Below are 27,642 nucleotides of genomic sequence, written 5' to 3'. Positions count from 1 at the left end.
ATTTATAAGTATCGTTAATGATGAATTACTAATAAATAAATATATAAATTGGATTTAGTAAATGAACAATAAATACAAATTATAACAGATAAAAGCCGATCGTACGAGATGCACAATCCCAACTTGAAAAAAGCGTCGATAAGTGATTTGTCTCTTGTAGTTCCATGAATTTTGAGGGACTTGTATATTGGTACCGGACATTCCTTTTCTCTAGTGTGATGAGGTCTTGACGCTTCACGCTCGCGTGAAGTGCAATTGAAGACAACTCTCCTTTTTCTCTTTAACTGAAAGAAGCGCTCTACAGCAAATAGCTCAAACCAGACCTCAACAAACAAATATACCACATTAATACAATATTTAACCTGTAATATAATATCTAACACTAATTCTGCAATTTAATACACTTAAAGGAGTAGTCAGACCTTAACACAACTTTCACTCATATGAAAGTTTATATTGCTCTCCGACATAGCTAATAAAGTAATAGCAAGGTACGAGAGTGATGACGTTGTTTGTCCGTCGAAGTTACGGAAACGATTGTTTACAACTGCAGCAGTTGACAACATAGATCACAATCCCATCTCCACAAGTGCACAAGACTCTTTCCACGGTACAGCAATTTTGCTCGTGCAGCATCCAACAGTTCATGAAAATGGTGAGAGTAGAGAAGTAGATTTATTTGATTCGATGTAAATGCGTGAAAGCACACTTAGTTTGTACTGGTTTGTGTAATTGTGGGGGTGATTGTCAATAACATGATGGCATTAAAATCATTTTTATATTATTGTTCTTGGTTAGTCGCTTTTCCAATGTATTTAAGAAAGAGCAATAACATTAAACAAAAGTGCTGAGTCAGCACTTTTGAAACACTTTTAATGTAGAATATTTCAGAATGTATTGCTCAAAAGCAAAAATTGTAATATAGTTTTTCTATATTACAATTTTCTCTTTAGCTGTTGTATAAGAATAAACAGAGAAATTGCGATGACTCCGAGCTTTTGTTTTTTTACTACTGAAAACGTCATCAAACAGGACATGCGCAGAACGCGTCGCAAACGTAAAATATAGGCTGGCCCTATATCAAAATTTTGTGTTTTGAGGCATGGTAAGACTATAAGAAAGTTTTACCCTTGTATCATTCAAGTGAAGAATTTTGTCATTAACAGCTGTACTAACCACGTATCAGCTGTACTAACCTATCAGCTGTACTTAACAGCTGTACTAACAGCTGTCATTAACAGCTGTACTAACACGTATCAGCTGTACTAACCTATCAGCTGTACTAATACTATAATTTACAGTATTTTGTATGGTACACTTCATGTAATATATGATGAAGTAAACTGTGAGTCAGAGCCATTTTGAAGTTAACGGTTGTATTTAACCATTCAATTTTAACACAAATCTGCGATTTTATGAAGAAGAAGGAAGAAGTAGGCGTTCAGGTGAAGAAATAGACGTTTTGGTCAATCATTTGGTGAGTTAAATTGTAAAAGTCATTTACAGATTTCTTGATAATATTGTCCATTCCGACCATTCGTTATGCACCAATGTAAGAGTTGTGAGTAGATTACAGATGTATCTGACTATCTGTAGGTCATAGATGGTTTGATATTTTCAGTAAACTTTGTGTATGTTTTCTTGATTTGGCAATAACCCATTCAACTCTAGTTGCGTTTTATCATATGTCTCGGCTGCCATCAGTGGCATGTTGAATGAATTTAGCAAAGGGTTTCCTTGTTTACAATTCACATTTGAAGTTCAAAGAGCATGACAAAAACTTCTGTGTCCTTAGGCTCTTGCAAGCTACCTATATATGATTTTTTTTTAAGTTTCTGCTGCTTTTTATCTTTATTTAGAAGCTAGTGCATAATATTAAAAAAAACTAATGTTTAGAATTATACTAAAAAACCCCTAAAATATTTGCTCATTTAGTTAAAGAGATTACCCGAGTAAAGAAATTCTCTTGTGAATTCTTATTATAAACTTTATCATGTAAATATGATCAGTTCTATCTGCTACAAACACTCATTGTATTTTGTATAAATTCTTCTTTCCAGTTTCTATTTACATAGCTCATTTGAACAGGTCATCAGACTTTCAACTGCAATTTAAACTTAATACTTGTTAAAAAACAAATGTTAATTTGGTATTAAAAATAGATAAACCACACGACTTTCATGTAAGTATTGTTTTGCCCAAGGCATCATTTTAACTGTGCTTTTCCATTCCTAGTATTTTTTGTTCAGTTGTAATAAAATGTACAGCAACCTTAAGTATACATAAATCTTCAAACACAAAATTTTAGTATACTTCTTTATTCCTAATTTGGTGAATAAACAAAGTGTGTTGTTTTATACATTGCTTTCAAAAAGCTAGCTGCCAATGGCCAAAACTAGGCCATACATTTTCAAGATGGTAATCAAAAACAAAATAGCATGCAAAATTCTAGACATTTGCTGTGTTTTTTTCTTACAACAACTCCAACTTTCAATAATTTTTGTAGCGATTGCAATGGAAACAAACAAATGAGCCAGGTTGAATGTAATAAAATTTTGGCAGTTGGCCAGCTATACAAAAGTTCAGGTCATATTTTTTTACTTCCAGCCCTGGTCGGTTAGGAAATGTTTTTTTATTTCTATCTGAACTTTATCATACTTCCACAAGAAGTAAATTGATTTGCATCAGCCAAAGAGCATTGGGCTTTTTACTTGTCAATCCTCACAGGCCTTTTAGGAATGTAGACATGTCAAAGTGTCATGGAGAAAACCAAATTTAAGAAATAAAAGATATTTAATAATTTAGTGTTTTTGCACAGGCTTATGAAAGCTGAGGCAACCTTTTAAAGAACTCGATCAGCGCAAGCCTGAGACTGAAGGTCAAGGTTTACACCTGCTAGAGACTTTTAACAAACTTCTCTAATGTTTGCATAAGCCAATGCAAACACAGTATACATTTTTTATAAAATGGCAGTAATATGCAACAGATAAATTTAAAAACAAACGTTTAAATTTACCTTCTTTTATGTACATATTCATGATTAATTTGCAAATTCTTTATAAGGTGCATATGTCATAAAATTGTTTCTTGTTTCAGAAAAAAGATCTTCATAAAGTGTAATGGACTTTCTTTTAACATTGATATTTGCATTCCAATGTTTGGAGATATTGAAGTATTTGTGATATGTCAATAAGTTCCTTTCGTTCCTAGTTAACATATCATAAATAACGAAGGATTTTCCTTAATGCAAATGTAATCCATCATGGTAAACATTTGCATTGTTCTCTTGCCCTAAGGAAATGGTTGCACACCATCTACAATAAATATGTTTATTAGGAAACAACTGAACATGCATTCCATAATTTTCATATCACAAAAACTTCAATAAATTCAAAGCTAAGCATGCAAACAATGTTAAAAAGAATGTCCATTGCAGTTTTTGGAGATATTTTATTTAAAACAATAAAAAAATTCGCAACATAGTTACTTTAATTAATTGACCTCAGATCAGATTGCACAAGCTAATGCAAGCACATCTATCGAAAATGCAATCACCGCACGCGTTTTGTTGTTTTTATTTATGATACAAAATAACTCTGGCTTAACTCCCGCGTATTTAGATGAGGCCATCCAAACATGGAAACCATTTTGTAATTGTTTATGTTCAACACTGCAAATAAAACATGCATGCTGGTTGAATTAAATGAAGTAGCAGGCAGGGTGTGTGTGTAAATTAAATGAAGTAGCATGCAGTGTGCAGGGAGGGTTATTGGGCACTTTCTCTTAAAAAAATTACGCATCTTACGATTTATTTTGTTAACTTATAACTGTTATGAAGAGGAATAATGCAATTTTTCACTTTAACTGAAATAGAAAAGGCTCTTCCTTTTTTTATATTTGCAATTCATGTGCCCACAGCAAGGGCGGTAACAATCAAAGTTTGAAATCCCAGAAAAATTTGCCATCATCAACAAATGGTTGAAGCTTATAAAAAGCGTAGTTATTTTTGTGTTTTAATGTTTATAATGACTAACATACGTATTGTTGCACTCAAAATTAGATAATAATTTGCTTCAAGTAGCACATTTAAGCATAATTCTCGTCTGACATGTCCGTTTTTGTCAGCAGCTACCGTTTAAATATCTAACTTTTGTATCTTTACAAACATTCAACATCACATGTATTTATTAAACTGTTGTATTTGTGCATAAAACGTTCTAACGATGTGGAAAAATGATGATCTTTAAAATGTCATTATGCTCTGTGATGATATAACGATGTTATTTGCATAATGAATAAAGTGAAATATCTCTAAAAAAAACTGCTTGTCAGTTCTACTAAAGCGGTTATGAAGTCTTTTTATATGTTCTTTCCAATACAATCAAAAAAAATTTGCGATAAAATTTTTTGTCATAAACACTTTAAATTTTCTTTAGGGAATTAGAGCTTTTTTACGTCATTTTCACGATTACATTGTGAGATGCGTATGCGCACGCCCATTCTTTTATTTTTAGACTTGGAGCACTTTCAACTTTTGAAGAAAGGGGTCACATATGACATTCTTGTGTTTGAGTGTTTCTTTTTAAATATTTAACCTGTTTCCAACACGTATTGATGTATTGTAGCAGCTGCGTTTATGACAGACACACCGAGTAAAAATAAAGTAAAACAGCGAGAAGAAAATTTCGGGTGAACCTGCATTTGATCCCAATGATATATTCCTTTTGACTGCAATTGTACATAACGTGCAATGCAAGGACATTTGCAAGAGTATCCTAGGTATTAAAATACACATTATTTTTGTGTTTCCATTGTCTTATGGCTATTGGGTGCAATATGTATACGAGTCATACTTCTGCCAAACGGACTTATCTTTTCCACTTCTTTAAACTTTTAACTTGTGGTTTCATGAGCTCGATAAGTGGGCAGTGGCAATATATGTTCGTTTTATGCTGCCATTAAGTTCCTTTTACAGCAAATGTTTTCTGCGGTTTATAACTAACATGCATATATGCATATTGCCGCCCAATTATCAATGCTATCTACGCCACTGCCTTTAACCAATATTGATTTCTTTTGTTATACCCCGCCAAGAAAACAGTTGTCTTCCACTGCCTCTATTATGATAGCAATCACTAGACTATTTTAAAAAGTGCGTTTGTTTTTGTTGACTCGTTCACAAATAAATGGTAGTCCAAATTTGGATTTTTTATACTGAAGTAAATGCTTTTAAATTGTTTTCTAGGCCGCCAACTTTTCGCGGATTGTAATTTTTTTTTGAGTAATGAGAAGACTGTCAATTTTACTCTCAATTTCTGTAGTTTGATGAAATGGCTTCACCACGTAAAAAACGGAAGATTGAGGCAAACGGATCTCGTTTGAGCAAACTGTTAATTAATAAGGGTACAAAAGCCTTGAAACATTCATTGCAATATTTATTAAAACCATCAAATTTATCTGCTACACTAAATGATCCTTCTACAATACGCAAATTGAAATCAATAAAATTCAAAGTGATTAGCAAAGATCAATGGGATCTTCTTTACCCGTCAACTGCTTCACCAGACATTGAAAACTTTGATATTTCATTGTTGACTGTCTTATTGCGAAATATATGTGGTCTAACAGCGCCAGCTGGTGGATGGAATAATCTTCCCTCTCACTCAGATACCTCAGTTTCAGCAAATATTGCAAGAATAAAGTATTATCGAAACAAAGTGTACGGTCACATTACCACAACTAGTTTGGATGACAATGAGTTTGAGCTCTTGTGGCACGAAATTTCAAAAGCGTTGGTTGGTCTTGGTATTCAACAAACTGAAGTAGATGAAATGAAGGAAGCTCCTCTAAGTCCAGATGAGGCAAATTACATTGAAATGTTAAGAGGCTGGTATACCAAAGAACAAGAATTAATCGAAATGGCTGAGAAGACCAAAATTATCGCTTTAAATACGAATGAGAAAGTTGAAGAAAACAAAAAAGTTGTTGAAGGAATAAAAAGTGATGTGGCTAGAATCAAAGAGGAAGTAATAGCAACAAAAGCCGACATAGCGGGAATAATGTTTCATGAAAAAACTTCTTCAGATGTCGAAAAGCTTGGAAAGTGTAATTTCAATGGTCTGATAAAAGATCTTAACAAGAAATACTCTCAAGGCACTAGACAATGGTTATTTGAAAAACTTAACACTTGGTTTAACGAAAAATATGAAGATGCTTCTAATGTCATGGTTTGGATCGCTGGTCCTGGTGTCGGTAAAAGTGTATTTTCAGCTGAGGTGTGTCGAAGATACTCTGAGAAGAAGCTTGCTGCTTGTCATTTCTGCAAGTTTAATCGATCAGACTATAGAGATCCTCGAATGTTGGTAGAGTCATTGGCCAGTACCATGTGTGATACAATATCTGGTTTTAATTCTAAACTGAATGAAGCATTGAAGAGAAACCATTCCAAAGCATCAATCGCTGATGCATTCCTTGTTTTGTTAAACAATCCATTGCATTCTCTGAAAGATCATGAACCAATGCTTTTGGTCATTGATGCATTAGATGAAAGTCAAGTTAACGGCAAAAGTGAATTATTAGAATTGATTGCAGAGGAATTCGGCCAACTACCAAAATGGATTAAAATCTTTATCACTAGTCGTCCAGAACTTCCCCTTCAAAAGCATTTGAAAGAAATGAATCATATGAAAATAACAACTCAACCTCGTGATAGAAACAACGAAGAAGATCTGCAAAAGTATTTGAAATATCAATTAAACAGTTGTTGCTCTGGGAACTCTAATTTTTTTGTTTCTGACTACGTTTTAAGATTGTTAGTTGAAAAATGTAAAGGGTCTTTTCTTTATGCTTATCACGGACAAGCAGAGCTGAAGAGAGAAAATATTGAACTTACCAGCGAGAGTATTAAAGGATTAGTCCCTCACGGCTTAAGTTGTTTCTATAAGAAAGAATTTCATCGAGTAAAAACGTCATTAAAGAAGATAAGTTTTTCAACGCAGAGTGTTGTTTGGGCAGATGAAAACTTTGAGAAATTTCTTGTTGTGTTAGTAGCCTGTGGAGACTTCTTGCCGTTGTGGATTGCTTATGAGTGTTTAGGTTTTTCTGATGACATCAATTTTGAATATATCAATAACATCATTGAAATGATTTTGTCGGGATTTGTTTGCCCGACACAGAAAATCACTCACACAGTTTCGTTTTAACAATATTTATTGTCCCTCTCGCTTGAAACAATTACAAATGTGCTAACAACAGCTCTAACATGCTGTCCCTCTTTTTCTGTATTTTTCTACCAGTGTTGTTGTTGTCTCTACCGGTACGAACCGGCCCTTCCCGACTTTGGTCTCGCGCGACCCACGCGTTAACAAAACTGTTTATACTTTCCGACACCCTCCCCCCATTTGTCTCGCCAGTGACAAATGTCACTAACTACTACCCTCAAAGTTTGAGACTTCCTGTATCCTCTCTCTTGCCACTACTGCTGCGTTTCTTCTAGGCCGGAATTCTTTCGCGTCTGGATCCAGGGTATTGTTTTCTGTGGCTACTTTTGCATCTTCTACTCTATGTAGTTCTAATGGGAATAGATGCTGTGGTGCTCGGTCAATATGCGTTTTCCGTGTTTTAATCTTTGCTCCTCGAACAACTCCATCCCTTCCCTCATACAGTTCCTCTACGATACCTACACTCCATTTTCCTCGATTTCTTTCTTCTCCTTTTATTAGCACTACGTCACCCACTTCTGAGATTTTCCCATTTTTCCATGTTTCAGGTTATGTCTCTCTTAATGATCTTAGATACTCCCCGTCCACATCTTCCATATGGCTTTCTTACATCGCTGAATATGTTTTGCTCTTTTCCTTAATTCCTCTTCTTCACTTGTTTCATCATTTTCAATCACTGAGACGGACGGTTGGCCAGTTATCATGGCATTTGGTGTAAGAATTGGCAATTCGTGGTCGTCTTCCACGTACGCTAGAGGTCTATTGTTTAGACATATCTCCACATCAAGGATTACCCCTTCCAATTCTTTCCATGTGAGGCTTGATCGACCAACTACCTTATAAAATGCTTGTTTCACCAATCCTATCAGTCTTTCATACTGTCCACCCCACCAAGGGGCCTTGCTTAGGTTGAATTGCCACTTGATATTGTTCTTGGCAAGATAGTCATGAACTTGTTCATCTCTTGAGATTTTTCGCACACGTTTGGCTGCGGCCACAAAGGTTTTGGCATTATCTGAGTACACTTTATCTGGCTTGCCACGTCTAGCAACTAACTTCTTGAAGCTATGCATGAATTCTTCTGTTGACATATCTGGTAGCATCTCCAAGTGAACCGCTCTTGTTAGGCTGCATCCCACGAGGAGTAGGTACGCTTTTCCTTCTTTACCTGCTCGTTTCGTATAGATGAACGGACCTGCGTAATCCACACCTATGACTTGGAATGGCCGTGATCCTTCTGTGCGGTCCTTTGGGAGGTTGCCAGTGGGTGGTTTGGCGAATGCACTCGCTTGGAACCTCTTCCAACCGTTGCATCTGCTTCTGACCTTTTTTGTGAGTTGTCGATGACGTGGTATCCAGTAATTTTCCCTCACCGCAGTCATTGTCAGACTGACTCCCCCATGGAGAGTGCGTAAATGTTCGTGCATGACCAACTTCTTTGCCAATCTTGATTTAGCTGTTATGAGTCCTTGACCGATACCCTTGCCTTGTACGATAACTGCATACACGGCTGCTGACGTACCTTCGCCACTAGCATCTCCAAATGCGTGCAAATCTATGGCTTGTATCCTTTCTCTGTGTGTGACTAAACTTCTGGGCACTTCAATTATACTTGGTACTCTAGTACACCAGTTGCGCCAACGGTGCATCAGGTTATCAGAAAGTTGTTCGTCCCAGGGTAAATTAGCTTCACAGATGTCCCTATGGATCATCTTTCCAAGTACACTAATTGGCGAAACTAAACCAAGAGGATCAAAGATTGAAGCAATCTCGCTAAGTACTATCCGTTTTGTTACGTTTTCTTCGTTGAATTTTTCGGGGAAATGGACACCGATTGTATCTTTGCTTTTGTTCCAAGGCATGCCCAATAGTTTTGTCTCATTTTCTCTAGCGCCCAGTCGTTGGTTAGCGTAACTTTGATCGACCGCTGCGTCACTGACCACTGGCTCGCTCGCTTCCAGTTCTTTAAGATTTGAGTGCCATTTGTGCAGAGTGAATTTAGCTCTATCAAAGATTTTGATTGCGGTTTCTTTCAACTGTTGTACTTCCTCCACAATGCACCCTCCCGTAAGCAGGTCATCAACGTACAAGCTATCTCTTATCTCAGCTACTTCTTTGGAAACTCCTGTTCTTGACTGTTGAGATGTTGATTGAGTGTCCCAGCTAAAAGAAACGGTGATTGATTTAATCCAAACAGAGCTCGCGTAAATCGGTAAACTTCGACTTGCTTGGGGTCTTCTTTGCTCAACCAATGAAACCGTAAGACATCTCGGTCTTTTTGCTTTATCCTGATCTGTAAGAACGCTTGCTTTAAATCCGCTGAAAGTGCTACAGGCTTGAACCGATTGCTCACAAGAACATTCCACAAGAGATTCTGTAATATCGGCCCTGTTTCCAAACAGTCGTTCAATGATGGTGAGTCTTCACTTTCCTTGGCTGAGGCATCATAAACCACGCGAACTTTAGTACTTTCTGCTGATTCTCTGACTACCGGTTTGTGTGGGAGGTAGAATTCACGTCCCTTTGCTTCATGTGTCACCTTCTCAATGATTCCTTGTTCTTCCTGTTCTTTCATTATCTGCTGGTACTGTTCAAAGAGTCTTGGCTTTTTCTCAAGCCTTTTGACTAATTTGCCAAGCCTCGCAAGGCTCCCTGCCTTATTACTAGGTAGACTGCTGGTGGTTTGCTTGTACAAAAGCCCTGTCTCATACCATCCTTCTGGACTTTGGATTAACTGATCTTTAAATTCCTGGTAGATTGTTTCATCTCCATTTGACTGATCTTCCAAACCGAGCACGTCTAGGTCGCATAATTTCCTGTAATCTTCCATAGAAGACCTTGCAAACAATGATTTCGTGAGATCCTCCTCAGTTCCTGGTGATAACAACGTCCAACCAAATTTAGTGAGTTCAGCTACTGGTTCACCAGGTTCACCAATGCAGGGCTCCGTAGCAGTTTTGATCTTAGCATAATCACTCGCACCCAAAATTAAATGAACAGGAAGTTGAGGTTTTGTATCAGTATCATCCATTTTGACCTTCTTGAGATGATCAAACTTACTTAAAACTTCTTCATATTTAGGATTGTCAACGAGGAGTAAGTTATTCCGGTCGACCTTTGTTACTTCAGTTTTGAGCTTGTGTTTCTCGTCTAAGTCACTGATTGTTACTTCGTGTACCTCAATTATACGGCTTGTAGACTGCATCATCATTTCTATCCTTTTGAACACCTTCCGCAGCGGTCGCTTATTCAATCTCTCCACCAGCGCTCCTGAAGCGTACGAGCTCCCAGCCCCTGTGTCTAGAAGTGCTCTGCAAATAATTCCGTCAACTTTGACCAGAACGATTGGATATATCACCTTGTTCTCCCCCTTTGCTACCAGCATTTGTTCGGTTTGTGGCTTAACGCCTTCTTGCTCGTTTGGTCTTTTGTCACAGATGGATGAGTGATGCCTTCTTTTGCAATGTTGGCATGTTTGTTGGCTACGACATTCAGACGCCTTGTGTCGTGGACCCGTACAGTTGAAGCACAGTTTCTTTTCTCCAAGAATTCTTCTACGATCACTAACACTGACCACCTTTTTACACTCAGCAGATCGATGACTAGTATCATTGCAATATACACACCCCTTTATTCTCGACTCTTGTTGACGAACTTGAAAGCTCCTTGATTTGCTATGCCTGTCCTGAGAGCCATCATCTTGTTTGACTGGATTTCTCACCGTCCACTTTCTTAGCGCCGATGAACTCCGAAACCTCCATTCTTGCCAGTCGTCATCGGTTCTCACAAGATCGCTTCAATTCCTTCTAGTTTGTCAATTGTCATTCTGACATAGCCTGATACTTCCTTGAGTTTCCCAAGTGTCTCGAGAGATTGTACGCTTGTTAGTAGTGTTTCATAAAATGCATGGATTTTACCAGGCTTAGTTCCTTGAATGTTGGGCAGGTTGATGATGTTTTGAACATAAGCGTTGATGATTTCGCTGGTTTTGCCGTATTTAGTCGTCAAAATGTTCTTAGCTCGTTCATATCCCTCTGATGTGAATGGTAATCCATCAATACATGACCGCACTTTTGGTTCGACAAGCTCCTTTAAGTATGAAAATTTGGTTATACTAGAGACATCCGAATTGTCAATTTCAGCATTAAACTGCCCCCAAAATCTAAGCCAGTCCGTATGTTGTCCGGTAAACTTGGTAATAACCAGTTTCGGTAATTTTGTCGTCAATTTGGTGGCGCCATTTTTTCCGCTTGTGGACTTTTCTCGATTTTCAGACAAGGCCTTCTCGTGCTCCATGCGACGCTCAAATTTAGTTTGTTCTAGTTTCAAATCTTCTTCGCCCTTAACCCGATCTTGTTCGTGTTTCAACTCCCGTATAGCGTTCTCGAATTCTGCCAGTTTCCCTTCAATTTTCTCCGTCCAGTCTCGTACATTGTCTACGTTTTCGCCGCTCTCAAAGTTTAATTCCTGAATCTGCTCTTTTAAAGCGTGTACTTCTTCGGTTTTCCTTTCTAAAGTCTTCCTCTGTCTCTCCATTCCTGCCAAGTCATTTTTCCCCAAGATATTTACTGTTTTCTCGTTTGTGAACTTCAGGAATTGGATTTTCGTCTCGATCGCTTTTACTAGTTTATCCATGTTAATCTCGTCCCATCGGGGGTGCCACTTGTCGGGATTTGTTTGCCCGACACAGAAAATCACTCACACAGTTTCGTTTTAACAATATTTATTGTCCCTCTCGCTTGAAACAATTACAAATGTGCTAACAACAGCTCTAACATGCTGTCCCTCTTTTTCTGTATTTTTCTACCAGTGTTGTTGTTGTCTCTACCGGTACGAACCGGCCCTTCCCGACTTTGGTCTCGCGCGACCCACGCGTTAACAAAACTGTTTATACTTTCCGACAATTTCTCAAATTTTGCCAGTTTACGATGATTGCTTAACCGTGTATCACAAGTCTCTTATTGATTGGTTGAAATCAGATGGTTATGAAAGACATGAGTTTACAGTTGATTCTCAGTCTATAGTGAACGGACATCAGTCACTTTGGCGTGCTTGTGAGAAAGAGTTTCATCACATTAAGTCCTTGAACATTTTTGAAGATCAAATAAACACTGCTATGACTAAATATGCTTTGAAGAATGGGATATATCATATGATAGAATGCGGCAAAAATGTCGACTACAGTTGGGCAGTAGATGTTAAAATTGTGTTTTTAATCTTAATGATGACATGCATTAACGGTATAGAAGGCCCGTGGCTGGAAATTGTCAAGAGAAGACCAACTTTCTTGAGCAAAGATCTTCAAGAGGAATTTTTGAGCCATATCATGATGGTCAGTTTTCACCCTTTTGTGTGTGATTTCCATTTATACTATTTACAATTTATTGCAAATAGAATTGACTGGAGGGACGAAAAGCGATCTTTGGCAAGGAATTTATTACAACCAGGAAAGTTTGTTTGGTTTGAGGATTTAGAGTCGACATATCTATCAAAGAATCATCATTCGACTATCTCCTTGCGTGCTAACGTCACATCTCTTTGTTTGTCGTCCAATAAAGAACTCCTTGCAGTAGGGTATGAAAATGGTCAAATATCTATTCTTGAGCTTCCTGAATTCAATGAACGATGTACTCTCGGCTCTGTACTTAACGATTTGAGATCAAAACAACATGACAAGAAGCACACATTTCCTGCCTATATTAAATATTGGCAGTATGTAATCAACTCACGTGCGGATACATCAGTGAATTTTGGTTTAGTACCTGGAAATATCCGTTGTTGTTCCTTCTCACCAACAAACAATAAATTGGTAACTTGTGATGGATCCACTGAAGTAAAGCTTTGGGATGTCTACAATGGATGTTTATTGTCATGTTTGCAATCAGGAGGAGACGTTGATCGCTGTGTCTTCTCGGATTCTGGATTGTTCATCGTAGCAAGTCACATGGATCAACCTGAAGATATATTCACTGCATGGAATGCATCAACTCTGCAAAGAATAGATCCACGCACCGTTGAAATCACGCATCAAAAATATGACATGATTACTGAATGTGTTAATTCGGTCACGTTTAAAGAATTCTACGTTGTGCCCTATTTCAGCAAGCTGATTATTTTCAAAACAACTGATCATCATCGGAGACAATCGTTCATTTTCAATAACAATGCAATCAGATGTTGTTGTTTTTCACCTGACGGATCTTTTTTGGCTGCCTTTACTATCAGCAACCTTGTCAACATTCTTATTTGGAACATTGAGAGCTGCGCCATTGTTCAAATTGAACCAATGCAACTGAAGAATGCTTTAGGATGCTGGTGGTCAGATAATTTGCTGTGGATATGGGATGGTTCTGATCATCTTACAAAGATATCGACTTCTTCTGACTACTTTGTTGATTTGACAAAGGCGAAACAGGTAAACATTGGATTCCAACCCAAGCGAATCTTAACATTTGGTGATGTCTTCGTTTGCATTGACCAAAAAGATGTCGTTCGAGTTGTTAAAATCAGCAAGGGCGAGATAAAATACAATAAAGAACTTCCTATCGATAGTCTGGAATTTAAAGTAGCTGTATCACCTGATTATTCTGTGATTTTCACTGTAAACAATACAGAGTTTACAATATGGAAATGGAGTAATACTAACCACGAACTTTACTTGGAAGCTTGGCACACTGAAGAAATAACGTCTTTCATTGAAAAATTTCTACCAAAACTGATAACTATTGAAAAGATCCACTTCAATTGCAGCTTTACGGAGGAAAGTAAACAAGCGATCCTTTTATTCTCTTTCAAGGTGATTCGTTCAGGATCACGACAGGGAATCTGTCTTATTGATGTGCATTCGACGAGTAATGTGGACGTAATTTGGTCCAATGAGAAATTTCCAGACAAGGCCTTATTTGCTTATAAATCGTACTGCATTGGAACAGATTTATTTCGTGGAAGTGGTAAATTGGATTGTTTGATCGCTCAAGACTTAAAGAGTGGTAAAAAGTGTGTTAAAATTTTTACATATGACGAGAATGTTTATGACCCTCCTATGATAAATATGCATTCTGCAACTGGAACTGTCGCTTTAGCAACAGATAGTGGATGTGGAGTTGAATTTTTTAAAGTAAATGTTCCTGAATGAATTATTATTGATCAGTGTCTGAGCTTTTGGCATATGAACATATGAAAAACATGTTGATATCTCTTGACAAAGACATAATACTTAAATTGTTAAATATCCTTATTTAGAGATACATTTTTTGTAAGTATTGTTAACCTGTGGAACGCTTTACCAGAAAACATTAAGAATTTTTCATTTTTAGCTATTGAAAAAACCCCAACTATATTAATTTATATATTATTATATTGAATAATGTTTTTGCAACGAACAATGTGCGTATAGATATAAGATAATCTGTCCTAAATGGAGGAGATTAAAAGCCATTGCTTTAGAAGGTACACTTTAATGATTTCACACGATGAGGTGATTAAATTAGATTGTTTTAAGCTGTTTATGTGGAGAAAGTGCAAAAGATTTGCGTTGTTTTTTGAAGACAGTTTACCAGCTAATATCGTTACGAAAGTGAATGTTTTTATAACTCATGATTGGATTTGAAGGTGTATCAATTAAAACAAACCCATATACTTTCATTATTGTGCATGCCAGCCACTGCAAAGTAGCATAACAGCCAGTTCAACTTTTCATACTCTTGGGATTTTGAAATAAGTAGGGTATACAAAAAAAGGAGGTTTTTAGAAAACGAGATCATTTTTGACAGTTGACACTAACCATTATAAGCCCTCCAATGTATAAGCCAGGACTATAGGCGGAGAGTTCCGGTATACACTTTATTAAATATTTTTCGTTGACTAGTAGTAAGTTTGTTGGTAGTTGCTGCAGATGCGAAATCGAAAAAGTCTGTTAGTGAGTGTCTGTCAAAATGATTGATTTCCATTGGTTTACCTCGATGAAAAAAGGAGCCTGTAGCCGGCTGTCAAAGATGTGGCTTGTCAAAGACATAGGAAACAGTGAACTGTAATATCACAAAGACCATACTCCAGTTATAATATGTACTGTAGAACTCTCAAAGGTAGGAGTTAGCATTCTTTTTCTCAGTCCAAAGTATGGTATGCGTTTTTTGGAGGCCAAAATCGATTCCCGGTTGTAAGCTACAGTGGCCGACTATGATTTTTTTCACTTTTTTGTATATTTTATGCGTATATACTAGGAAATACTACAATCTAATTGTTGAACAATACTTTCCTTTTTATCGTAAATTGAGATGGTTTAAGCTACTCGTACTTTGCAAAGCATGTTTGTGCTGCTTTTATACTCATTCAGTAAATTATAAGTCCGTGAGTCATTGCTTGATAAAAAGACCTTTTTCGTGTTTAATTCAACTGCTAACAGAACTTTTAATTCAAAAAACGTATCTATGTCATCCACACCGGAAAAATGGTAAAAATGGTAAACTATGAATGGTTTCAGTTGTTTAACTGAATTCCAAAGGTTGCGATTACTGTCTATTCATGAATAAGAAAACACAACAGAAAAACAACCTTTGAACTATTGTTTACATGGCGATTATTACAAGTATGTTTGTATTTTGAAAAAATCTTTTGATTTGCATTCCATATAGGTGCAATATTTAATTATTTGATAGCTAAAACAAGTAAATAACGTCAGAATCATAGAATAAAGAAGAAAGAAGAAAGAAATGGCTTTACGATGGATTGGATTGCGTGTAATGACCATTTTGTCAAACTGCTCTTGGCGAAACGTTTATTCAAGACGATTGTTTTCGAGTGAAAAATCACTGGAAAAGTTTTCACATTAAAAGTCCGGGGCCGGTTGGACGAAGCCTGGATAGCGTTATCCATTGGATAGCAAAAATGTCCAAACTTGTAAAAGGTGTTTAATATTTTTCTTACGACAACGATATTTCGTAATCTCAGAAACAAGATTTTCTTTCAGTGATTGTTCAGTTTGAATCTTATACTTTTTGCTTATTCAAAGGTTTATAAAAGCTTAAAAAACTTGCTATCCTTTGGATAACGCAATCCAGGCTTCGTGCAACCGGCCCATGAGCTTGATAGGAATGCATTTCTGAAATGAGCCTAATTTTACGCACATAACTACATCAACTAACAATTATGTCAAACTACCTATAAATCTACAATAACTACTTTTGAATTTTGTATTATGTATTTTCAGCTCATCATTTGAAAATACAGTATCAGTAATTATAAATAAAATATTTACTGACGCAACTGGGTAAAATACATTACTTAGAATGAAATATACAATATGTACCTTCTATACCTTAAACCAGAGCATGCTCAATTAGCTTATCAATGTTTTTATATATGTTTGGTCTTTATGATTAAGGAAAAACAAACTGAAGTTTTGTCATTACCAAACTCAATTTTTTATGCTAAATTAAAATTGAATCAGATTCATATGTTTGTACAAACAGTAGCATTTGTATCAAATAAGATTAATCTTCTACAACAGAATTGTTTCATAATGGCCAAACAAGAAGTTCCTTTTCAACAAATGCCTCACATATCCTTTAACACAGAATCCTATACTAAATGCATTGGAATTCAACTTTAACTATTATCACTGGTTCACAGGAAAAATGAAAAAACATCTTCCTCACATCAGATCAATAGAACATTAGAGAGCTACTATATTTAACAAATACTTAATAACTAAAAAAGTACATAATTTTCCTGCAAAAAACTTAGCAATCTCTCTGCATTAAATTTTCAAGCTTAGATCACATTGCAAGATATGCACTAATCACTACCTAAATTGCATGAAAATTTAAATACAAATCTCCCAAAAGCAAAATTTCACGAGTGCTTCGAAACAAAACTTTGTCCAACTATGGATAACACTGATTCAATGGCAGGCACACTTTAAGTCAAAATAAATTATAGCAGCTCAATTTTAAATTCAAAATACTTTTTAGTTTTAGAATAAGATTGTGGATGATGAATTACTACAGAACTTATTTTTACCAGTTAAGATGCTTAATATTAAATATTATGCTAAGATAAGATGCTAAATAATTTAAATATAACCAAAGTTGAGCTACAGTGATTTATTTTGACTTACCTAATATCTGCAGGGCATTGATTTAGATAATATAAATAATAAGTAATGAAAACAAATATCTTGGCGCTGATGTTGGCAATTGACAGAATATACGTTCACATACGTTAAAACGTCTAGAAGTGGGTCAAGTTTAGTTTCAAAGCACGAACTAGTAAACCCCGAACGAAGCTCAAATCCATAAAGTGAGTTTGGTATTCACAAAAACACCAAAAGCTTGATTGTATTACCGATATATTTAAATATTTCCATTAAACGAGGCAAAATTGCTTCATCCTTTTGCACATTTGGCCAATATGAAATAGTTTCATTATTAGTTACACTTGCAATAGGAACGAAAATGGCAGCTCCGCACTCGCCCCAGACTTTTTGTCCCAACTCTTCGTTCCAAATAGATGGCTTTATACAACGTTCTTAGAAAAATGGCGAGTTTTCATTTGCATGGCCGACTTCCGTGAATTTTATTTCATCAGAAGAAGAAATAATCGTATTTGGTCTTTTATTCGGTAAGTTACATTGTAAAAATAATTGATTCGAAAACAAAAACGTATAGCTACTCGTTATTTTGTTCCATAGTTTTTAAAAACGGTTTCTATATGAATTATATGAACGTCTATTTAAATAGAATGTAATTTGTATACGATGACGATGGCCAAATATTTGGGTTTAATTGTCACGAGTTGTGAGAATTTGCACTGTTTTAAAGACATAATTTTTGAACAGATTACAGATGTACCTGTAGGTTGTAGGTGGTTTGATATTTTCGGTAAACTTTGTGTATGTTTTCTTAATATGGTAAATAATGGTACATCAAAAAATGATCTTTTTATCAGATGTGTAGTTTCTGCTGCTTTTTATCTTCAATGCAATTGCTAGTGAGTAATTGAATAAACATTCATGATTAGACTTGTATAAATATGAAAAACCTAAATTAATACTGGTTTAAATATGGAGCCTAAATAATTTATAAAGATTACCAGCTTAAACAGGTATTAAGCCAGGCAGCCATTTACAGCCACTATAATTTAAAGGACAGCCTTGAAATTTTCTTTACATAGCAATCAGCAAGTTTTACATGTAATATTTTATGAATACTTTGTATTTGTTCATCTTTTCAGTTAACTAACCTGCTTTAATGCGTATTCTCATCCAAAACACAATAATTATTTTGAAACCATGTTCAACATCAATTATTCAAGTTCTTAGGTTATCGCATTAAGTGAAATAGAGCAGCAGAATTTTTTCAAAATCTTATGAATTATAATTTAACATTTTTAGGCTGTGAAGCATATAAATATATTTCGTTTTTACTTGGATGGTATTCTGGTCAGTTATTGATAATAAGCAATTATATTCATTTTCAAAGCTAATTTATATTTGTTTTACTAATTTAGTGACTAAAATTTGCATTTTCTAGTAGTGTATAACATCACAAGTCACGACAACAAATTCCCCACAAAAACTAGGCAGTCACACCCATAAAAATGTTTTGGATTACCAGTTTTAAAATTCTATCCAAAAATGTGAATTCTCATTATTATAAACTTTATCTTGTAAAATGTTTTATTCTATCCAATACATTCAGTCACTGTATCTAGTATAGATTCTTTCTCTACAGGCATTGTTATGTGTCCAGTTTCAATTTAGTTCTGTTGACCATGTAGTGTTATGTATGTGTGTTTATATTCTCCTTCAACTAGTTGCAAAGCCCATATACTTTCAAATCTAATTAGTATGAATAAATTACAACTCTGACCTCCCCCTTTTTTGTATCTATATTTTCTAATTAAATTAAATTATTGCTGGTATTCCTATAGCAATTACATCATCAATATTTCCATAACTGTATTAACTATAAATGTTTAGTATGATCTACTTTAAGTATAATTGTCATGTATAATAATGTTTATCATCATAACACCAATTATTTGAAACTGTTTGATACCTTTCAGGTGGTTTACTCATCATTCAGCTACATGTTATATACTGCTCCTTGTTTGACTCTTTTTGTTGTGCCTCCTTATTTTTGCAATAGCTGCTCAACATGCTGATATGACTTCCGTTTCTTCTAAACTGTAGCGCTGACCATTGTTTTTTTTTCAATTTCATAAGATCTTGGTGTTTCCAGTTTTCTTTGATTACTGTTTGTTTCCACTTAATCTGTACTTGTACTGGTATTGGCTCTCATATTTGCAATCTGTCATAAACAATTTTTGCTCTGTTTGTTTCTCTTGCAAATTTTGTTTATTATTTCTACAGCGATGACCTTTTGGTTGAACTTGAGTTTAGGTGGTTGGTAAGTGTGAAGGCAGACGTCGAATAATCTAGATTTCTGCTGGTTACGCCACTTTAACTATGGGTGTGCTGCCATACATCAGCAACCCATGTATGGATCTTTGCCGTCTTGTTTTGATTTCGACATCGTACATTTTATGGTTTGATATTGATCTGCTTACTTTACAAGACCATTTGATTTTTAGGTAATATGGAGTTGAGGATTCATGTTGAACATTCCCCTCTCGTGGAAACTGTTTATATTCTGTAGCGGTGTGTTAAGGGCAATTATCACTTCTCACGATCGATGGAATTGTTTTTTCCAAATTTTGCTGTCGTATGATTCACAACAGTTCTGCTTGTTGTGATCTCTAATTTTGACATTTTGATGTGTCGAGAATAATTATCCAGTATGACCAGATAGTTTTTCTGTTCATAATTATTCATTTTGCAAGGTCTCGATGGTTTTCCTCCTTAGTCATTGGTTCTTTACTGTTAGACATCTGATATTCTTGACGAAGTTTACATTTCGATACGACAACCTCAATTTTCTCGTTCATTTTTGGCCAAAATCTAACTTCCCTTTGATGGTCGTTTTGACCTTTCTGTGCCCGTATGAGTCTCTTGTATCCTACTTATAGCATTTCTTTTTTCATTCTAGATGGCGTTATAATCTCATCTTGCTTCAACACAATTCCATCTGCTTCCGAGAGCTCATCACAATGGTTGCAGTATTCTTGGATTTCATTTGGGGTTTCTTTCTATGTCTCAGGCCACCCATTACATATTGTTGCTGAAAGAATCCGTTGCTGTTTCTTGCTTAATCTGTTTCGTTCATTCTTCGGATGCTAGGATTCTATTGGTTACCGTATTCACATAAAGTCCTCATTCATCTGACTGGTTTGACCATCGTCATCCGTTTAATGTTTATTGGCGATGACCATTTCTTTTCCTGGTTTGTATTTCGATTTAAAATCGTAGCGTTGCAATCGTAATAACATTCTCTGTAGACGAGAAGGGTACCGATGTTAACGCTTTCTTCACGATTTAGATTAATGATTTATGATCAGTTTCACCTTCGACAGATCTAGCGTACGTGTATTGATGTAAGGGCTCTTGATGCAATTGCGATTGGTTTGTCATCCTGAAGTAGTACTGCTATTAAGCTGCTTTTCGAAGCAACGCATGTTACTGTCACTGCTTTCTTTAGAATAGTATGCTAGGTCTGTGCTTTTGTTAAGATGTCTTTCCGTTCTTTAAAAGCTTTCTTTTGTATAACTATCCATTGACTTTTCATAATTTCTCCTTCACTCATTCTCCGACTCATGCTCACTAAACTATTGCAGATCTCGCGCTGAGAGAGGTCTGGTACAAGAAATGACCAAACTAGACTGTTTATGTCCATTACTACATCTTCTTTTCGTAGTTAATTTTTCAACCATGCTTGAGCAAGAAGCGCGCTAAATTGCCTTATTATCGGTTTTGCCTTTTGAAACAAACTATTAATCGCGATAAATGTTGGCGAAAAACCAAAGTCTTGTGCGAAGTGAGGCTGATACAGTTCCCTTACGATATGTTTACTACATATTTCCTAGGCATGTCTGACATATTATTTTGGTGGCCTAAAATATACTGGGTTTAAGGTAGTGATATTTCTATTTATGTTCTATTCGTCAATGATTTTATGCTACATTTTGCTATTTTCCTGGACGTCATCACTGGAAAAGCTATGTCATAATAGACTCCTCATCTGGAGCATTACTTCTCTCATTGAGACATTCCCCGTGTTGACATAGTATGTTAATTGAAGGTGCGAAACATTGACAGCCTTCCACTGCCTATTACAGATTAATGTGATACTGCCAGTCTGCTTGATCCAAATGGCGGGTGATCGAGACTCTGCTATAGGGTTCTCAAACGTAGTAACAGGCATCAAAGAGAATATCAGAAAGAAGCATGGCTTTAATCAGGCGAAAAACGTATTTACGTTTGAAGACGGGCTAGCTGAAAAACAGCCCACCTGTCTCGTTACAGCTCGTCCTATATTGGCAGCTTTATCACCCCTTGACCAGATGGGCGAAGTAGACGAAGGTTCCTCAGCTCCAGACGTAGATGTTATCAAGAGTATGCTTGAAAATGCTCTAAATTTCCTGGCAAATGTAAATGTTCGCCTCAACTATTGGCGTCAATGCAGGTTCTCGGAATACCTGACCGTAGCTGGTAGGCTTACATTCAAGGGTTACGTATCTAAACACTGGCATCTTTTCCAGAGTGGTTCAACGAGCGTATCAAAAGTGAACACTCCCACTACTTCTCAAATATTAAACTTATTAGTTAACTACGACCTAAGCCTCGATTTTTTACAGACGACTTTGTCACGACAGCCCTTTTGTCCATCACCAAATAGGACAGCTGGCAGCAAGCGTAAATTAGGCTCGTTACGCTCAGATAAGCTGGACATTAATGTTCTTTATAAGATTTCCTGTCTGGAAAATCCATCGCCACTGTTGTAACCGATTAAAATGATAAAAAAACGCTCGTAGCGTTTCCGAAATTTCAGCGCCTCATTGAGAAACTTGGTAAAACAAAACCGGATTTATTGTTCTTTGTGAGATGTAAGAAACAAAGCGTTGTTCCCATGCTCTTGTGGTTAAAGGTCGTTAATCGGAATTTGAAGACATCTTCAGCCTATCACGAGGGCCAAATAAAATTCCCCATTAAGAAATTGCTCTTGAACGGTCTAACATGCGAAAACATTCACGATAAAAACCAAAGATGCCTACACACATCTCTCAGAACGAGTTTGCGTACAAGACCTTGTCCATTTGAAGTCAGTGTCTGATAAAGAAAACACAACTGCGATTAAACAACATCGAGAGGTTCAAGAAAAGTAACTTTTACGTTTCTGTTCAATTTCTTCCCAAGCAAACTCGACAAACCAGGATGATGTCATCTTTAATTTCGAACTTTCTAAGTGCGAACTCTCCTCCCAAAAAAGATCTTTTAGCTAAAGGTTTAAACTTCTCGCTTCCTCCGCACAAACCTAAGCACAAACAAACCATTTACTTTATCACAAACTTAATTTCACTGATTACCTTGTTCCATTTGAATTTCTCCACCGCAAACTTAAAACTCAAACAATGTCTGCCACTTTCAACGACACAGAGGATCACATTAAAACCTGCCTTAAAGACATCCCCTTATTAAGTTACTAGAATTGCTTACTTTCTCTTAAACCAAAATGACTACAAAACCTGAAAGCACTAAAGGACGACAGAAGAATTTACGTCATATCACCCGACAAAGGTAACGGTGTTGTAATTGTGAATTGCGACGACCACGTTAATAGGAACAAATCTTGAATTACAAATTCTAGTTCTAAGAACTAATGACAGATCCATTTAATGCACTTTTATGCAAGAAAAACACCTGCGAAGCTTCCTACTTGATCTGAAAAGAGACAAGACACCATCAGCGAAGAGATTTACGAACGTTTAGTATCAACAGGTAGCAAATCCGGTAATATATATGATCTACCTAAAGTTCACAAAGCTAATCTCCCCATTTCGCCCGACTCTTTCCACCATAGGCACTCGTTCTTTCGATCTCTCTAAATTCCTTCTTTCTTAACTAATTTTTCTTATCTCTAGCCGCTGCTTACTTTCTGACACATTTTCCTTTCTGGACGCTAACTACGCAGCAGTAACATAGAAAGTGACAAAGTCTTCATGGCGAGCTTTGATGTCACCTCTCTCTTCACAAACGTACCGATTGATGACGAAACGATTGACATAATCATTAACAGAGCCTTTCGTAACTCCCCTTTTTTTCGTGGCTTTTTGTTTAATTGAATTGAAAAAACTTCAACACATCGGTCAAAAATTTCGCATTTTTTTTCAACAATAATTATTGCCTACAGAAAGACGGCTTGCAATGGGTCACCCTTTGCCCCGTCTTCGCCAACACTTTTCTTGACCATTATATGAAAACAATCGCTAAACAACTGTCCCACTGAATTCAAACCTCTTTTTTATCGATGCTATATTAATAGTTACTTCATAATTTTTCGTTCAAAACATCAAGTTCCTTTATGTTTGGATTTTCTCATTAAAATATTCCAATTTTCCCTTTACTTGCAAGACTGAAAATAAACGCACAATCCCCTTTTTAGATGTATTAATTGAGCGCTCTGATAACCGCTTTTTTACATCCGTTTGTCGCAACCCCACATTTACTGTTTTTTTTAACAATTTTGACAGTTTTATCCCTTATTCTTTTAAACGTGGCCTTATCTATACACTCTTAGACCGATACTTTAAAATTTCCTCGTTGTTTAATTGTTTTCATGAGAAAGTTATGAAGCTCAATCAATTCTTATCAAATAATAGATATCCGGAAGCGTTCGTTCATTGATCGCTGCATTCACTCATTTTTAAACCTTATTTTCTCCACACCAAACACTGATACTTACAGCACAGACGCTAACACTACCGAAAACAACATCATTGATTTTAGCATGCGTTTTACTGGTAAACATGCTCTTCAAGTCCGAACACAACTAACTAAAATTCTTCTTTCCCCAACGGATCACTATAATCTTGCAAATAGCACAGCAATCTTTTTCGATTGTTCTTCTGAGAATCTTGTCTCACCCGTCTTTGCTGATCGCATACCCGAACGCTGCACGTTGTGCATTGTTGGTACTCATAGTCTTAGACATGTTTAATCGGAGACATAGCTGCATGGTTTCTTTCCAAAGTCTCCATCTGTAAACAACGACAACTATTCGAATGTCGTGAAGTTCATTTCTATTCGTTGTTTCATCAACGCTTCTATCTCACTTCGACACCATGTAATGTTATCTGTTTCTATTCACTTTGTCAACAAGTTAGGAAGCCTTGTTTTATATGCTTACAAATGTAATTAGTAAGCATTTAAAACCGAGTATAACACCACCTGCTTACAGATCTAATTAGCATGAATATATTTCAGACCAGATCATTGGACTTTCAATTATGAATAGCAATCATTGGTGCAGCTCGAACTTGGTGCTTGTTAAAATACAAATGTTAATGTGATATCAAAATATATAAGCTGACCGTTATTGTAAGTTTTCTTTTACCCAAATAACTATTTTAATAATGCTCTGCTATTTCTATAGTAAACAAAGCAACAAAGAATACATACAAATGATACAATTAAATTGTTTTACGAAATTCATACATCATCTTAAATTATATATTAATTTTCATGTAAACAAAAAAAACTATGTTTGCTTCTTTAAACCTATTTTAATAAATGTAAAAAATTTCCTTAATCGATGCATGTTGTAATAAAGATTGTAATCATTATACTCTTAATATATTCTGCTGAAGGAAATAATTAGTTTTGTTTTCCCTCGAGTCAAAATATTTCCCGAGACGACATATCTTTTTTATTTGTTACGACAATAAACAATTTTTTTCTTGTTGTGTTGCCCTGGCCAAAGAAATGCATTGATTTCTAGTCATGTGACTACAAATGAACCAATTGCATTTATCATACATAGCACATATATAATAATGTTTATAAATGATGAAAATTTAATCTGGACATGGTTCAGGTCACCTTACAAGAATAAAAATTCATTTTATTTTAGTTTTTCACATAATTTTTAGGAGAGTGTTAATTTATACTTTAGTTCATCATGATATTATTCTCATATTCTGTAGTTTGATGAAATGGCTTCACCACGTAAAAAACTGAAGATTGAGGCAAACGGATCTCGTTTGAGCAAACTTTTAATTAATAAAGGTACAAAAGCCTTGAAACATTCATTGCAATATTTATTAAAACCATCAAATTTATCTGCTACACTAAATGATCCTTCTACAATACGCAAATTGAAATCAATAAAATTCAAAGTGATTAGCAAAGATCAATGGGATCTTCTTTACCCGTCAACTGCTTCACCAGACATTGAAAACTTTGATATTTCATTGTTGACTGTCTTATTGCGAAATATATGTGGTCTAACAGCGCCAGCTGGTGGATGGAATAATCTTCCCTCTCACTCAGATACCTCAGTTTCAGCAAATATTGCAAGAATAAAGTATTTTCGAAACAAAGTGTACGGTCACATCACGACAACTAGTGTAAATGACATTGAGTTTGAGGACTTGTGGCAGGAAATTTCAAAAGCATTGGTCGGTCTGGGTATTCAACAAACTGAAATAGATGAATTGAAAGGAGCTCCTCTCTGTCCTGATGAGGCTGATTATATTGAAATGTTAAAAGACTCGTGTAAGAAAGAACAGCTGTTGATTAATTTGGCTGAGAAAACTAAAGATGATGTAAAAGAAATAAAAAAAGATGTTGTGGAAATAAAGGAAGCGATGGCAACACAAGCTGATGTAGCTGATATAAAGGAAGTGATGGCAACAAAAGCTGACGTAGAACAAATAAAGGAAGTGATGGTAACAAAAGACATTCTAGAAATGAAGGAAGTAATGACAACAAAAGCTAACATAGCAGGAATAATGTTGCAAGACAAAACATTTCCACATATCGAGAAGCTTGCAAAGTGTTATTTCAATGGTTTGATAAAAGATCTTAACAAGAAATTCTTACAAGGTACTAGACAATGGTTATTTGAAAAACTCGACACTTGGTTCAACGATGAAGATGTTTCTAATGTCATGGTTTTGATCGCTGGACCAGGTGTTGGTAAAAGTGTGTTTTCTGCTGAGGTTTGTCGGCGGTATTCCGAAAAGAAGAAACTTGCTGCTTGCCATTTCTGTAAGTATAATCGATCAGATTATAGAAATCCTCGAATGTTGATAGAATCATTGGCCAGTACCATGTGTGATACAATATCCGGTTTTAAATCCAAACTAAACGAAGGATTGAAGAGAAACCATTCAAAAATAACGATTGCAGATGCATTCCGTGTTTTATTAAATGATCCATTGCATTCCTTGGAGGATGACGAACCAATGCTTTTGGTTATTGATGCTTTAGATGAAAGTCAAGTTGATGGCAAAAGTGAATTATTGGAATTGATTAAAGAAGAATTCGGTCAACTGCCTAAATGGATTAAAATTTTTTTCACCAGTCGTCCAGAACTTCCTGTTCAAAATGAGTTGAAAGAAATGAATCCTGTGGAAATAACAACTCAACCTCGAGATAAAAACAACGAAGAAGACCTACGCAAATATTTGAAATATCAGTTAAACTCTCCGTCGACTGGGAACTCCGAGCTTTCTGTTTCTGACGACGTGATAAAATTATTAGTTGAAAAATGTGAAGGGTCTTTTCTTTATGCTTATCACGGACAAGCAGAGCTAAAGAGAAAAAATGTTGAACTTAACATAGAGAATATTAAACGATTAGTCCCTCTTGGCTTGAGCGGTCTCTACAAGAAAGAATTTCATCGAGTAAAAGCAACCTTAAAAGAGGTCAGTTTATCAACGCACAGCACTGTTTTGGGGGACGAAAACTTTAAGAAATTCCTTAAAGTGTTGGCAGCTTGTGGAGACTTTTTGCCTTTGTCGGTTGTTTTTGAGTGTTTAGGTTTACCTGATGATGTCAACTTTGAAGATCAGAATAGCATCATTGAAATTATGTCTCAAATTTTGCCAGTTTACGATGATTGTTTAACCGTGTATCACAAGTCTCTCATTGATTGGTTAAAATCAGATGGTTATGATAGGCATCAATTTACAGTTAGTTCTCAATCTATACTAAACGGACATCTGTTATTGTGGCGTGCATGTGAGAAACAGTTTCGTCACATTAAGTCGATAAATATTTTTAAAGATCAACTGAACACTGCTATGACTAAATATGCTTTGAAGAATGGATTTTATCATATGATAGAATGTGGCGATAATGTGGACTTTAATTGGGCAGTAGATGTTAAAATTGTTTTCGCAATATTAATGATGAAATCATTTAGAGTATTACGGAATCGGTGGAGAGAAATCGTACAGAAAAGACAAACTTTCTTGAGTGAATATCTACTAGAGGAATTATTATTTCATATGAGGATAGTCG

At 35.8% G+C, this 27,642-nt stretch overlaps 1 protein-coding gene across 1 annotated transcript; it reads left to right on the top strand.

Moving 5' to 3' along the window:
• Positions 1-1,359: 1,359 nt before the first annotated feature.
• LOC124442260 lies at positions 1,360-27,415 on the top strand. Its single transcript, XM_046992762.1, has 4 exons — positions 1,360-1,477; positions 5,322-7,001; positions 12,213-12,218; positions 26,571-27,415. The coding sequence occupies exons 2-3, from the start codon at positions 5,331-5,333 to the stop codon at positions 12,216-12,218; spliced, it is 1,677 nt and encodes a 558-aa protein (XP_046848718.1). The 5' UTR covers positions 1,360-1,477; positions 5,322-5,330; the 3' UTR covers positions 26,571-27,415.
• Positions 27,416-27,642: the final 227 nt, after the last annotated feature.

The sequence above is a fragment of the Xenia sp. Carnegie-2017 genome, unplaced genomic scaffold, assembly GCF_021976095.1.
Source record: "Xenia sp. Carnegie-2017 unplaced genomic scaffold, XeniaSp_v1 HiC_scaffold_20, whole genome shotgun sequence".
Lineage (NCBI taxonomy): Eukaryota > Metazoa > Cnidaria > Anthozoa > Malacalcyonacea > Xeniidae > Xenia > Xenia sp. Carnegie-2017.
The sequence above is the reverse complement of the archived record's forward strand: the minus strand, read 5'-3'. Positions and strand labels throughout refer to the sequence as shown.